Consider the following 17,404-nt stretch of genomic DNA (forward strand, 5'->3'; position numbering starts at 1 on the left):
TCAAATTTGTATTTTTGGTCGAGTACAACACGACTCTACAGCTCACTATGATGGTCGGTCGGTAAACACTAACTCAAATTTAAGCAAGCGACTGCAGCCATGTATATGGCGTTGTTTATCTTCTCTTTACAAAATAATGTAACCTTAATATTGATATAAATTATACAAAAATTGTTTTTGTACTGTTGAATACCTTGTCTTTTTTGGTCCACAGGGAACTTTGATCACAAAATAGTCAAATCAAATAGATCAAATAAATCAAATAAATCCAGAAAAGGCAAATTATTGAAAAATGACAAAACAAAATGTAAAAACAGCCACATAATTTTACATGTCAGGCTAGACTGTATTGTTTTGGACAACAATTACGTTCCTAGACTTACTTAAGCTTGACTTTCTCTCCATAGTATAAAAATATTAACCAGACATTTTGTATTGGAAAATTCCTAAGCTAACAACAGTAGGAATTGAAAAATCATAAGCTAGGATTAGAATGTCTGTCTTTCTTTGAAATGTGTGTAAAGCTCTTTCTACACTATCAAACTAGTTTGACAAAAAAAAGTGTAATGTGTCCAAATATATTAGTGAAGCCCAAATATGGTAGTGATATGACATCATGTCCATTGGGCACATCACATTTTTTGTCACATAAAGTTTGATAGTGTAGACAGAGCTTAAGAGAATCAAACTCATAAATAGAACTTAAATACTAGTTATTGATCAACATGTCATCCATAAGTTATAATACATTCTACCAGTCAAAAATTAATTGCTTTATAATGAATTAATATAGAATTTCATACATATTGGTTGAAAAACACATTAAAAAATTATTGTATTATATTATCAGTATTCACACTGTTAATTATCATACAATTGGTTGGCGCTATGCATATGCAAATTATTTGAATGATAATGAGATGATATTGATTCCAGAATGTCACTGTGTTTTTATCAATCATAAATGTTGAATACTATACTGTCTGTAGTACAAATACCGGTACTTAGTTTTCTATCTACTATAGATTTGCAATTTATTTTTCAACTTTATTGCAATAGATTTATGTAATTGGTAATGAAGAATAGGAAAAAAAGATTTATGTGTAGTTATATAAGAAAGAATTCTAGGCCAGCTTGGCTTAGGTTTCAATTTGCAATAAGAAACGTGTTTAGGGGTGAAGTCCAGCTTCCTTTATCAGAAAGTACCTAGATTGGCCATGGCATACTTTATCACTCTACATTATTTGGGAGTTGTGGGTGGGGATTATTCCAGGAGGGACCAGCGTATATGATAGCGATAGAGGAAAGCAATTGGCTTTGAAAAATGCAGAGGTAGCTTAGAGATTAGACTAGCTGTCTTCGTGTTTGTGGTTTTATAGTACCACAATGATTTAGAGCGTGCAAAGTAGATGCTTCTTTAAAAATAAACAGCAATTCAAATATTAGTTGAAATAATGTAATGTTATGGTTGTCGTAATTATAGAAATACACTAAGGATAAATGATGTACTGTATTTGCTATAATAGCCTGCAATAGCCTAGTGGGCAAGTGGATTGACATATTATTATTACTACACTGTAGTTTGGGCTGACACAGTGGTATGTACAGTAAGGCAGCAAGATATAGTATAGAGTAGTTATACTTTAGCCTGGGGAAAAATGAGCATTAAATAATGAAAATCTATGCCAGGGACTGTGTAATGCAAACCACTCTATTGATCTAAAAACAACGTACAGTAAAGCATGGTTTAATTAATTACAAATTTCAAAATTTCATTTTCAGAAAAAAAATTCATAATTTTTAATGATTATAGAATATGGGTGCTGTATTTTTTAAGTGTCTGCTGTGATCAATGTAAAACATGAACTTATGTGAACCATCTCATGTGTTTGTCGTCCTACTTCTTTTTTTATCATCAGTGTTGAGTTGTTAACTGTAAAATAATTCACCTGTCAGTCTAGCTGTCATCTCCAATATATTTCATCCATATTTTAGTACCAAAAGAGTTGGTTAGATTTATATCCCAATTTAAAATGAGTGATGTACAGTATATTAATAGTTACTTTAGTGAAATGTTTAGTTATTGGTCAGTCAGCAAAATTGAGGATTTCTATGCAATGGGCTAAGATGGACCCAGTCCCACTAATCTGCATTACATCCACAAAAAAACAATTTTGAAATAAGAGTAAATACAGTAAGCCTGTAAAGAATATTACTTCTAACTTCTTATTTTAATGTATAAAGATACCAAAATATTATATTTGTTGAATACTGTTTAGTGTCATCTGATGATCATTGTTTGTTTTATTTCAAGTTGCCTGTCCCTTCCTTTTTTCCCTTCCTTCCTATTCCCCATAATTCCTTTTTCTCTTTCTCATCCTTTCCATTCTCTCATTCCTTTCTTCCTCCTTTCTTTCCTGTCCTTCCTTTCTTCCTCCTTTGCTTTTCTGCATTTTTCCTATCCTCTTTATTTTCTTCTTTCTCCTTCCATTGAGTCTGAAAATCTTCCAACAAGTACCATAGTATTTAATGTTAGGAATATACAGTATCATCAGTATGGTTCTTGTTTGAAAGTATGGTTCTTGGTTGAAAGTACAGTAGACCTTTGCATATTAATTGATGCTTATGAATGATAAACCCATTATGATTCCCTATTGATATTATACTGCGGATTTTCATGTATACCACTTGGGAATTTACATCTTTCTATTCCAATTTTCCGGATGTTCTAGCTTCGTCTCAACAGTCCGGATCTGATTAGCTAATTTATGAATGTCGTCTAACCCTCCAGACTTCATTAGATTAATGCTGGATTTCCTTGTTAAATCACTGTGATACCTTCTCAATTGGACCGACTTTTTTCCTATTTTTTCAATTTCATGATTAATTATTAATTAATTACATTTATAATTTCTTAATTTGACATTTTTCTACAATCAATACACAATTTTATATTATTTGTAGCTTTTAAGATATTTAGGATTTTTTGTATTGTCTTCGTCGTGCCTAGCTTACCTGGATAAACCGACATTGGTCTTTGTTTAATTTGAATGTTTACATGATATTGACTAAACCGTTTTAAAACACCATTGACATTTCTCAGTTCATACCTACTGTCAACATATGGTGTTTACCATAAGGACTGGTTTGTTTTTGATAAGATAGTGTTGCAGAAACGTATGTGAATATTTATGAGAAAATTTAAGTAATGAATTAATTAATTAACGAAGGTTGCCCTCATATATATTATGAACTATTTGTTTACTATAACAAGACAAATTTCAACTATCAGACATCACCTGTGCCATGCATAAATATTGAAGTTAACCTTTCACACATGGAGTGGAAAATTACTGGCATTGCCATTATACAGTAACAATACAGAAATACTAGTAGTAAATATGACAATGCTTTAAAAATATGTCCTTAAAATAACTTTAGAATTATATTTGTGATTTAATAAACAAGGTATCATAACAAGCTATAATAGTATTAAAAATAAATGTTGTGTTAGATATCTGCATCGGATCACAAAGTGAAGCTGTTATATCTTTTTGGAATAATGTTGGGCTTAACCTCATCGTCAAACGATTAAAAATGTAGAAACTGTTACAGCCATTTTCATTTACTAATACACTTTTATTTAAGAGTTACAATACAGTAGAGCCCCTCATTTGTGACACTCCTGGGACACTTTCCCCACGAATAAGGGACAATTTTCCAACACTACAGCCAACCCCTATTCAGGGGACAACCCTAATACAATACTATTCATAGTAAATCAATGCAATGTGGGCTCAAAACATTATAGTACGGTATAAATTATCAAAAAATAAAGATCAAGCATGTGGAATGCTATTTGTTCCTCAGGTGACACTTATTCAAATGAGGTAATTTGCACACATACAGGTGTAATTATACACAATTTCAGTTAACAAACAGTACAAAATTTAAAAACAACATTTAATAACAACATCAGATTATCCTTCTCGGGAAAGTATACCAATTATTTAAAAATAATAATACATTTTAGAAATGATATTAAAAATCTTTTACTTTATCAACGTTACTGTGCAGTACTGTAGTACAACATTCATTTGGTACTTTCTTTGGAAACTAATCAGCTGATGTATTCAATAATATTGAATGCCACCGGATGGAGCTTAGCTTTGTTGTGATTGTGTCCAATGTTCATGGCTGTATTGAGTAGGCGGTGAACCAGGCACTATTATTTACATATGATCCATATTGTGTTTGTAAAAGGTGTTCTCCTATCGGTCGCATCAATCTATTATTACGCATTATATCTTCTGTCTAGTGTATTAGACTGTAAATTTTATTTTTTATTAGTGTTTTATTACCATTGTTAAATTGTTATGTTATCAATTAACTTATGGGTTACATTAGCAACAAGTGGGATGTTTTTATCAGTTTTTAAATCTTGATATCATCAAGATATAATTGCAGATACCAGATTAATAAAATCATTACGACTGTGTGTACAATTTCAAAAAATAAACTTTTAAAATCATGTAAAATGTATTTCTATCTGTATGTTTTATTGATAAAGGTCTGTTTCGATTAGCAATATTGATGTTGGGAGTGCTAGTTTAGATAGCAAAATTATAATTTATTTAAAAACAATCCTTTATAATAGGCCTAAGTTATAATAAAATAGTATAGTAACTAAACTTCCATCCAAACATGCCAAGTTACAATTCTGTACATTATAAAAGCAACACGTCTTTTATAAATAAACCAAAAATACATGCACAATGTTTTCATACTGTATGTGGTATGAACAAATTTAACCTAGTTTGAACAAATTGACAGTCCACGTTTAAAGTTAATGCATGGGTTAAATCGTTGATGGAAACCTATACAGTACAGCATCTAAGGTAATTTAACCTTGGAACTCAAAACATTCATAGATTCCACTCAACAGGATACTCGGTTTGCGACGTTCTATCTACAATTCTAATTTTTGTGCATAATGTTGGTAATAAGGTCAATATCCACTTAATACCCACTATTTGGTTGTTCTCAGAAATCTGTAATTGGGTTTATCAAAGATAGTAAAATGCTGTAGCAGTCAGATTTAAGGTGGTTGTTAGACAAGGTGTCTGGCTTTATACAGAGAGAAAAAATGAAATAAAATGAGTTTTTAAGATGAGCTAGTGAAAAGAAGATGGTTGTAAACAAGGCAGCTTAAAGATGTATTGTCCCTTTGACAAATTTTTAAAAAAATTTTAAAAAAAGATTTTGAAAAAAGTGGGTCATTTTGAAGTATCATAATAGTTATTAACTTACACCAAAAATTAGTCGAAAAAAAAATCATTTAACTGAAATACAGACGTTTTTTTGTTCAAAAAATAACTTTGACTTCCAGTAAAAGTTTTCGATCAAAACATGTCCTATAATGGAACGCGCTTGTTTGGCTACTCTGTATGCATAATCATAAAACTTCCTCGCGATCTGTGTGAAAACACCTTCTCAACAGTGACGAGTTGTAAACAATCCAAATTAGCATATGCATAATGCGTACTCGTGTTTTGAAATCTTTGTTTACTTTAGCTCGCGACGATTTTTCAGACGAAATGTAATCAAACTAATTTACCTGTTAATTACGTAAACTTGTTGTTTTTGGCTCGAATTTTGGACTTAAAGTGAATAACTTTAATATTACTTTGATATGGCCAATTTAAATTTAGAATATTTTGACCTTCATTTGTTTGTGTTCCAAGGGACAATACATCTTTAAGTTCAAGTTTGAAAATAGAAACATTTCTCAGTATTTTGACTAATTTTAGTAATTCACGATATCCTTCATACAGTACAATACCACATGAAATACAAACACTTTCATCTACCTGTACATTACAGTATAGTACTGTTAACTTATATTAAATTACATAACAATACTTTGTTCTCAATCATAAATTATTATTATTATTATTATTCCATTGATCAACTTATATTATTATATATTAGTATTATATTCCTATGTCTCTTGAATAGTTTTCTCCCCCGAGACATAAAATTACATGATCTATTGATCATGGCCTTGATTTACTACACTATAATAAAAACAAGATTTCCTGTAATAAGGTACAGTAATTATAATAAGTATTAAGAAGTTTGCTCATTTATTAAAATTATGTGAAATTCATATTTATTGTAGGCATTTTGGTTGACTGATGATGATACACAAAATCTATTAAGCCTTTAAAAAACTTATTTTTCTATAAAAAAAAACACAAAATTGAATCACATCCTTTAATTAACCATTTTAACAGCAAACAAACCCTTTTTAGGGATAAAGATTGAGGTCAGTTGTTGAAAGGCAATTTTATTATGAAATGCTAAATTTCAATCTTTGTGAGTGTGGGAAAATTACATTACCAACAATGTTATTTTAAAGTTTGCGTTTCATACAGTTTACACACACAAAGAAATTCTTATGTTTACATCATTCATACAGTACAACACGATCGAATTACATTTTATTGTGCCACGCCCCACACTATGTTTCTTGTTTATTTACAGTACTCGACATAAGTGGTCAAGACGGAGTTGCATCAGCAACAGAGCCCCATTTCACATTCATATTTTGGTGGTGTTTCTGGCACATATTTCTAACTTTTCATTGGCTTAGAAGCACACAACTGAAACATTAGTGAGCATGTGCAGAGTCGTTAGTACCGAGTAGCAAGAAGCCTTGGAAGGGGACTAAACCTGATTGTTAACCAGATGGTGGTTATCCTTTACAAAGCTGTATAGGGGATGTTATATGAAAAGTAATGTGGTGGGCGGAGATATAAAATCCACCCTACTGTAATGTACAATGTTCAAACATTTTAACACATGTAACCGCCACGCCACAGGAAACAATACCTTATTATTTATGAATGATAATATACAAACAATGATTGCTTTCATTGTCTACTGTACCTATGTATATAGTAAAATTACAACATACTTTTAATTTGTTTATACTGTAGTGTAGTGTAATGTTAGTTATAAACAATCTAAGGAACACAAACATCTATGAACTTTAGTAACATTGGAAGTCACAAACAGGCATATAATGTTACTAACTGTTCCAGGTATAAGCCCACTCTCTCGGGTACAAGCCCACCCTCTCAGGTATAAGCCCATCTTTATGTATATACAGTATAAATAGTCTTCCCACCAAACTGCACATAATTCATGCTTGGGGTGTTGTCGTTATACCTGTATCAGTACGGTATATTAAGGAGCTTTTGATTTGCGAGAACTCAGGACTTATCTAAGTCATTGTTAAGCTATGTAAAATCAGTTTTGATTTGACGACCATAAACTCCAAAAAAAAAATTGTATCATAATTTTTAGCTATTGAACTTTTTGAAACTGTCCAGGTAAAAATTGTCCACTTTTACAATTTTAATGATTGATTTCTTTTTGAATTACTGACGATTTTATCCTCTTCTGTCACTTCCGGTTAAAATTAACAGTATAATATGTACTGTATTTATATGTATCATCATCAATTACTGTACAAAACTACCCAGATTAAAATCTTCATTACATTTAAATACACAGAAATAAAAGCTCTTCAATTCCCCTACTGTATTTAACTAACTTGAACTTTTAAACCTCATGATCAAATATTGTCATTGACGCAATTAAAACAAACTTAAATACATATTCTATTTTTGATAAAGAAATATCTAATGTAAATATTTTACACTTTGCTATCATTAATATCAAAATCTTCTGCAATTTTAGCAGGAAAGTGAATGAAGTTTTAACATCTAATTGAATATTAAACATATTATGTAAACAAACAAACAAAAAATTAATCATTTAATCATTACAAATTCAATTTTTTTTAAATTCTGCAATTATATACAGTACACAGAACCCTATTATTCCCGAAAGTTAGTCACAATTTCCACTGTACTGTACTTATTAAATATAATCTTGGTTAAATTTGCTTTTCTGAGATATATCTTTTGTCTACCAATGAATGCTATCATAATAAATAAAACTGTTTACTTTCACAGTAAACGAGCACATCAAACATATTCCTAAAAAAATGACTAACAATTTCCACTGTACCATAGATTTATTATCAAAAATGTAATCTTGATTGTTTTTTTTTTGTGAGCCTAACAATCTTCATACAGTAGAATAGAATAAAAATAACATATACAGTACAACCTAATGTAAACAAACACACATCAACCCTATTTATTACTCAAAATTAATCACTTTTTCCACTACCCTATGTGTTTTTACTTTGGGCTTGCAGTATAGGAAATCTACCTGTATTTTGTATTGCATTGTGTTCATTAAAGGATCTCCGTTGAAAGTATTAGTGTACTGTATCATTACACTCCAATTGCCAACAACTATACAGTGATGGAAATTTCCAGTCATATTGAAGGCCATTGTTGTATACATATCTACTTATCAGACTGTTCTAACTATGCTACGGGGTCGTACGTTTATAGAGAAGATGATGGTATATTAGAGTACAGTAGTTGGATGTCCATGTCAGATATGTATTGTACAAGTACAGAACGGTTACTTCCGGTTCATTCTTTTGGTTGGTAAAAATATTATACAAATTAATAACATTTAATTTTGTTTTATTTTTAATTATTTACAGTATTGTTTTATTAATATACATCAGTAAAGTTCCTTTATTTTGCAAAATTATAACTTATACATTTGAACAAATTTTGTTTCTTATTTGCCAGATACCACTATTTTTTTTTAACAGAACAGTTCACTGCAGTAACTATGTTTTATAGCATGTTTTTTTCTTTGTGGGATTGAGGAGGGGGGGGGGGGGGGGTTGGCGCAGGATTACTGCAGTAGAATTAAATAATTTTAACATGATCCAAAATCAACATTGGAGGACTAAACCAGATCCGATTATTTAATGTCAGTTTGGATGAAAATACATAATATAAGGATCTTGCAAACATTGTGGATTTGTTTATTGAGTTAGTACATTTGCAGTATTTTTAATTTTCTAAATGCTGTAGAATTGTATGATTTATATAATACTGGTCAAGGTCGTGAATGTGCTTTTTCATGTTTGACAACAAAACTCTTTTCAGAGTGGTTTATTTATTTAGCAATATTTATATTTTTGTCTAATATGATTTATAGTGAGCATATTTATGAATATCTTTTTAGGTTAAATCTCCTCTCTTGTTGATGGCGATATGAATTTTGATTGATTATTTTATTTAAATATTTCTCATTGTCATTTTCTGTATGTAATTAGGTTTACATTAAAAACATTTTAATTGTACATACAGTACATTCATGTTTATGGATCTCTCTCAAAACCAACAGTCAGAAAACCAAATTTTATATTGACATTTAAAGATGTTTTTAGAATTCTTTTTAAAGAAGTAGATTTGCTATAAATGCGAATATTTTGGATTAGCCCATAGGTGTTTTGTGGGAGAGATTAAATATTTTGATTGCGTCTTTTTGAGCGAAAATGCCATTTTTACTGTTACTAAAGCATTTGTTTAATACTTAGCCTCAGCATAATATATTAGTATTAATTTACTATTTCATATTTTTCCAAAATGTCAGATATAAAAGTAGAGTAGATTTTTAATAATTTTACACGTTAGGTATTTATACAGTAACTTTATAATTTGAAATCTGTATTTAAATGTTATGTCGATTTTGTCTTTGAATTATTCTACTTATGATCATGTTTGCTTTGCTGCATGCTACAGGGAAATGTGGCTTGTGAATCCAGCTAAAACTGGTTTCATCACACACATTCTATGTTAAGATAACAACATGCAGATTTAATGACCAATTGTTCATGTTTCCACTACAGTATACCACCTTTATAAAAAGTAAATTACTGTGGTACAGTAGTTACTATACTCAACCACTGTATTTACTTTTGAAGCTCTGTCTACACTATCAAACTTTATGTGACAACAAAATGTGATGTGCCCATATATGGACATGATGATGTCATATCACTACCATATTTAGGCATATCACCACCGTATTTTGGCACATCACTTTTTTGGTCAAACTAGTTTGATAATAGTGTGGACAGAGCTTTAAAACAATGCAAGTTGGAGAGATGTTTCATCAAATGTTGTGTAAAGCTCTGTCTACACTATCAAACTAGTTTGACAAAAAATTGTGATGTGCCCAAATACCTGTATGGTAGTGATATGCCCAAATATTGTAGTGATATGCCCAAATATTGTAGTGATATGACATCATCATGTCCATTTATGGGCACATCACATTTTGTTGGACAGTGTAGAGAGAGCTTTAATAATGTATTAAGATCGTTACCAATGTATTAATTCTCCTTTCCTCTAATATTCTAATTAAATTTTCTTTTCAGAGGAGGAAATTAAAAGACTAAATGAAGCAATTGCAGCATCAGAAACAAATTATAGTGCTATATCATTTAATTACGATGAACCAAACCAAAGCGACACTTATGATCCTATGCAACCCACCCAAGATGAAACAGGTAAGAAATAAAGACAGCAACAATATGACTGGTTAATGAGAAATATGTAAGTAAACGTAAATGTACTTATTTTCCGGTCCTCAAGCTTAACTGGAAAATTAGAAATTCGTATTAGGCCCTCAACGGATCCATGGCAGCTAGCAGCGCAGCTCCAACATTGGGAGACGATCCCCTACTCTTTTTTAATAGTGTACCAACATGCTCTATATGTACGCAGGACCAACAGCTTTACATCCAATCCGAAGGGATGTATCTTTGACATAATGTAGACTTTGGATTTACTTCTGCTTCTGAAATTTCATTTAAAACATTGTCAGCAAAAAATCGCCGACCTTAAATAATTAGAGGTCCCTCCAACCTCAAATCAACCAAGCTGAAATTCCAGAGTTGGTTATTGTAATGGGTACTGTAAGTCAATATCATGTGCCAGTGACCATATTCATCAATCAAACTTAAGTGAGATATTATAGTACCTTAAATATGAAAGTGTTCCGCTTATTCCTTGCAATGTAGTTTGCTTAAAAAATAAATTTTTGTCAAGTAAGCATGAAAAATGTGTAAGAAAAAAGAAACATAGAATTTGAGATAGCCACTCAATGATTAGGCTAAAAAGGGAAATTCCCTTTTGGGCAGTTGATGAATGTAATTATAGCCACATATGCATCAGTGAAGGTATAATTAAGACAACAACGTAGCCATGCTGTCGCTTGCCTTAATGCAGGTATATTATGGTTTGATAGTCTCGGTGACCGGCTTTAATTCCCAAAGGATATTGTTCAATCCAGTTTAAAATACCAGTCATTTTTCCTCGACGGTAAAAGCTTCTATGATAATCCTTAAAAGTGGAACGGGTTTTTTTTCATAAATAGGCCTATATTTAGAAATATTAAAATGCTTTCCTTTAATAATTATGATGAATGAAAATAGCAGTTTTCACGTATTGCATTATGAAACTATCACATTATGGATAAGAAAATTTGAAGAAATTGTCATAGCAAAGAAGTATTGATTGTTTCCAAGGAGGTTTATTTTTTTTGTAAACAAAACTACGCAAAAAAAGAATAGTATTAAAATGTATGTCAAAGGTCACATATCAGTGCAAATAACCATAAAATTACATGAATAATTGAAAAAACTTTATAAATTATAATCAATAATAATAATAATCCATTACTGTAGATAATAATTCACTATTTCAAACCAGTATAGTAGAACCCCTTTTTGGAACCACAATCCGCTTACAATTAAAGTTCCAGTGGCTAAGACCAACTGTTCCCAGAGCTCGTTCTTCCCCAATACGCAGTCATAGACTGGAATACCCTTCCATACTTCACAACTTCGACCATTTTTACTAAAATCTTATCCAAGCTGATATCTACAGAAAGTTTGACTACTGTAGCTTTGCCCTCTTCAACCTCTATCTACACATTGAGTGATATCCCAGTCTTTCAATTATACATAATCAAGATAAACCCCAAATTAATGTTAATCTTATTTAATAATTATTATCGCACAAGAATTACAAAATAAATGTTTTTATATTAAATTCCCAACTATGGCATACCGTAAATAAATTTACTGTTAGCCACAGAATGATGACCACAGTGGTGTGTAATATGTCAACAAATGTTATTAAAATGCTTTGTATAGTATAAATGTGGAATTTTGTATTTAACATAACATTCAATATTCCTTTGTGTTACCACCAGTTATTGATTTGGATGATTTGCAATTATTACTGAGAACTGTAAGGTCAATAAACAGTTCTTCGTGTTGAAAATTGACAGGTCAAAACGATAATTATCGGGAAATTAACATAATCAACATTATTGGCAATGTTTAAATTGTAATCAATATCATTATTGATTGATGATGAATTAATGTTGAAAAATAAATGATATAACCGAATGACAATTATCAAGTAAAATAATTTCTTTGAAAATACCAGTATTTTTCACTGTTCAGTCATGTTTTTCTAATGAAGTTCACAGTCAAAATAAATAATAATAAACCTATACAACCTGTATAGAGGTGTGGCTCTTAAAATTTTATTATACTGTATTTGAATTCTGATGATAGTATTGTTTAATTTTTAATTGTAAAGTATACTCTTAAAATAATTAGGGACCATATCAAACATTTCTACTGCTGCAGTATTGTAACTACATTTTTTACAATAACATATAAGTTTAGTATTTGTTTAGACTATAGAATTTTATGATTCTTCAGTCAATATAATAATAATTTACATACATTAGACAGGGTATGATGAATTTATAAATTTCCTTTAAATAACTACTGTAATTGGATAAAGAAAACTTGATGGTAAAAGTTACCTTGTCAGTTTCGTTTTTCTAAACAGGTTATTGAGTAAACAATACGTATTACTGCAGTAATTGGAGTCATTTAGCTGCGGCCCCTTATTCTACAACCATAGGGTGTGACACTACTCACTGCTTAGGAACGACTATTCATGTTAACTTTTACTACAAGTCCTTGGCCCCCTTCTGTTATTAATATTAACTGTACATGGTGACACATTGCGAAGCCATCATATTAATTTAATTTATTCAGCAATAAGTGTTCCATTCATTCAAGTTTACTCTTTGGAAACGTCAGTTGAAACATACTTTACTGGCTGAATTATTATGAAATGTGCTTTTCAGATATTTCCTATTTCCTAGGGTCACAGGGAGTCCTAATTTCCATCTAAAATTATATCAAGACCATGGTGTTTCATAAATGGAAGTATTGATGACAAATACCTAAATGTCTATGCATAGTGATAACAAATGGTTTGAAGTTGTTTACGATAGAACCGTTTGACACCCCTATTTAGGGGACACCTCTGTTAAATTAAAGGTACACTTTCCATAAGGGGAAAATAGTATTTTAACACTATGGGTCAACCCCTATTCAGAGGACACCCATGTTCAGAGGGCACATCCCTATTCAGACGACAAAACTCCCCCACCCCCCACTCCTATTTTGACGACACCCCTGTTCAGAAGACACTTCTATTAACAGGACTTTGTTGAGTTCCAAAGTGTCATTCAAATAGAGAACCATAAATAATTTAAAATGCTGCTAAAATAATTCGGTACCTGTGAATTCAGGATTGAAAAAACATCTTGTATTAAATTAAAGCAATTAAAAATGTTGTACCATAATTTAAACAAACAAATCATCTAAAACTATTAACTAAAAATAATTCATACACAAAACTGAAATTGTCGTAGTTTTCTCAACATTCTCTGAGAACGTCCATTTTTTTAAAATTTGGAATAATTTATCAAATCCCTTCATTTCTGAACCTGTTAACATTTTGGAAACATTCTCTTTCAATTAGTAACCATACTAAATTCATAGTGACTTTTACCATTTAGTTTACCAAGCAATTATGTGTGAAATGTAACGGATGATTTAGGCCCCTTAGGTTACTTTAAAAGGTGAAAAGTTTAGGAAGCTAGGGAGTTGATTGGCAGTTTGAACTTCTGTTCGAATATTTGATTTGTGGGTAAAGTATGTAGTGAAAAATTATTAAGCAACAATCTTTAATGTTTTTATTTTTCAGAAATTGAAGCAAAACAAGTTGAAGAAAAAGAAACTGTAAAAGTGGAAAAAATTGAAACAAATGTGATACTTGAAGAACCGTTCATTGCACCGCCAGAACTTAAGATACCCATGGACATGGAAGTGGTAACTATGCATTAATTAATATTATATAACACCTAAATAAATTCATGTCATTTGATTGGACGATTGTGGGTCACATGGCGTGCAATAGTACGCACTATTAAATGATCGTTTAATAGTACTTTTTGAAACGTTTTGCGAATGAAAAAAAAATCTAGTACTGTATACATATTACCCATATTACCGCCAGAACTTAAGATACCCATGGACATGGAAGTGGTAACTATGCATTAATTAATAATAATAATAACTAGACATGAAACTCGTCACTTTGACGAGTTAGTTATCCGCACCACGACAAACGCCACGTGCACGTCATACGTTGGAATATTGCACACAGATAAAGATTATGGCATTATGACAAGAACTGAAGAATATGATATGCTGTTAGTGCTGAATTCTGTCAATTTTGTGTCATATAGTATATACATGCAAACAGTATAAGCTGTATACATATTACATACAGTGTAGAATAGGTGAAATTACGGGACCCGCCATTTATTCCAATTTTTAACATGGCGACGGTATCAAAATGAAACACTTAGATAGCAATTTCAGAAGGAAATTATCTCAGGAACAACATATTAACGTGTAGAAGAAATTTGAATACGTAAAATATAGATGCGCACCCTTTTAAATGTGATGAACTATTACGCAAAATATGAAAATACGACTTTTTTTATTCAACTGGCCATATGATGACGTCACAACATCCGATTGGCAAAATGTTTACATGAATTCGTATCTACAATCCAATAGCTTCCAGAAAACGTTTTAATCGTGATTATCACATTTTATTCTTACGAGCTATTACAGATTAAAATTTACTGTAAAGATGAAATTAATGACCCACGTAATTAAAATTTTTAGGCATGATGACGTCATAAAAATTAAAATATTTTTATCTCATGCTAAAGAAAGTTGATTGACCTACACAATATATAAATGTAGGAGAAAAAGGAATACAGATAAGCGCGATGCGCTCCATTGAATGTGATGAGCAATAACGAAAGAGACAAAAATCCTATATTTTACATTCGTGTGGCCATACGATGACGTCACAATGTTTTTTTAGCCTTATCGATGCATGATCCGATATCTACAACTCATCAACTTCTAGATTTTGTAATAAAAATAAACGGTTCACGGTTTACTTTAGAAACTATGACTGTTTAAAAAAAGACATAATTTTGACGATTTTTTAAGCTTTTTCATAAAAAACGCGCACGAATTGTCTAATTCAACGTGTTCGTATGGCGTTATTTAAACTGGAAAAGGTCTAAATTGTTTTCAAAATTACTAGGAAAGACTTGAAAAATATAATTCAAGAGAAAAAAATATGTTTTTAACGCTACGTGCGCACCGCGTGCGTAAAAAATTGCGCGCCCGTGGGAATTTTTGACATGCTCAAAATGACAAGAAACGCATAAAAAGTTGATTAGAAATTAATTTTGCGCATCTTGAAATTTTAAATGCGCGTGCGCGCGTAACTTCTTGTGAAACATGCCATTTTTAATCCATAGAAAGTTTGCCCCTGATATGACTTAAATTTTGTCAAAGTGTCAATACTAAATGACTTTTGGTTTTTAATCTATAATCAATCATTGAAATTCATATAATTGCGCGTAAGTCACGTTGCGCAACTATGACGTCATTCAAAAATAGGAGGTGCACAACTTCACGTAAATGCACATATGTTGTCAAAGTTATGAAATGTTATGTTTACACATTTTAGAGAAACGCGACTCACAAAAAGGAAGGAAGGATCCAAGAATAATACAGAAAAAAACTATTGATCCCATACAATAACAAGGAGTTATCCGCTTGGTATACCAAGCGGATAACTAATAATAATAATAATAATAATAATAATAATAATAATAATCATATAAAGGCCAACACAGACAGCGTCGTACGAAGAGGTCAGAAGAATCACCTTTCGTCGAGAGAAAAAAAACATGTTTAATGTTCTCCTGACGACCTAAAAGCTACACCCGCTGCGATCTCAATATGACACGTGTGGTCAATTCAATTCAACAAACATTTATTCCATCAAATGGCAAGAAATAATACAACTCAGAAGAGTCAAGACGTTGGGCCTCATTGACGAAACTGTCTGAGTTGGCCTTGATACTAATATTATGTTTATAAGCGCTTTACGCAAAAAACCCTTGACATTTTCTAAAAATAACCAACACAATGTAGATGATGCAAAGGAACCATTTTCACTGCTCCATTCTCCAGCAATTTGAAGCTCCAAAATGAGAGTTTGGCAGAGAAAAGAAATTCACAGGACCTCGAATGAAAATGACTATCCTACTGTATCCTATACAGATTATTATTATTCTCCTAGGGTGTGATTTGGGTTGTGGGTTCACTGTAAAAGGTAATAGAGAATGAAAAATATGACATACAGTATACCATCAGCTGTTCATCAATAACTCATTAATAATTTACAGTTAATAAGCTGTGGTTTAATAGATAAAACTTTGACATCATCAGCACTGTTACATAAATGGTTAAACTAAATAATGAGAATACAAATTAGTAATAATTATTGTACACATTAATTTTTTTTATCGCGATTTAGTATTTTATTAAAAATGCAATGATTTCTTTGTATTTAATTTGATGAATCAAACTATATTAAAAATTGTGACAGAATTTTGACAATAAAATGATCAATACCAAACATGTTTTATTATTATAGGCCTATAATATTTTGACAATAAAACGATACCGAAACTGCACATTATAGTAATTATATAATATTTTTATAGCTTATTCCTTTTATCAGATGACAATTTGACTATGCAGGCAAAGAATTGCTATACACTAGCATTCACTATACTGCGACGTTGATAGTAAAATCAGTTCTTCATGAGATGATGAATTGAATGCTTGACTGAGCAGGCTTGTTTCGTTGTCACGTATTTCTCATTCTCTAGACCTTGAGAAATTTATGTCTTTGGTATATAAAATAGATGAGCATTAACTGGGTCGTGCACAATCTATACACTGTAATCCTATGCATCGATCAAATACCTATTATTTGTGCTTATGTAACTGTTGTAAAGTAAGAATGTACTTAAAATGGCATCCTCATTTTCTGTGCTTCCATTAAATTTATTATGCATCATTAAAATGTATATTTATGTATTTAGGCTACAGTACTACAATAATAGAAAT

At 31.0% G+C, this 17,404-nt stretch overlaps 1 protein-coding gene across 3 annotated transcripts in view; it reads left to right on the forward strand.

The window, feature by feature from the left end:
* The window catches only part of LOC144834479 (splicing factor, suppressor of white-apricot homolog), a 46,070-nt gene that overhangs the window by 6,618 nt on the left and 22,048 nt on the right, over positions 1–17,404 (forward strand). For 2 of the 3 annotated variants that reach the window (XM_078689285.1, XM_078689286.1), the window contains exons 3-4: positions 10,388–10,519; positions 14,094–14,218. In XM_078689285.1, coding sequence (XP_078545411.1) covers positions 10,388–10,519; positions 14,094–14,218 — 257 coding nt within the window. Of the gene's footprint in view, positions 1–8,381; positions 8,591–10,387; positions 10,520–14,093; positions 14,219–17,404 lie in introns of those variants that run through there. The other variant, XM_078689287.1, reaches the window with a different exon arrangement.

This window comes from Antedon bifida, chromosome 2, assembly GCF_963402885.1.
Source record: "Antedon bifida chromosome 2, ecAntBifi1.1, whole genome shotgun sequence".
In the NCBI taxonomy this organism is placed as follows: domain Eukaryota; kingdom Metazoa; phylum Echinodermata; class Crinoidea; order Comatulida; family Antedonidae; genus Antedon; species Antedon bifida.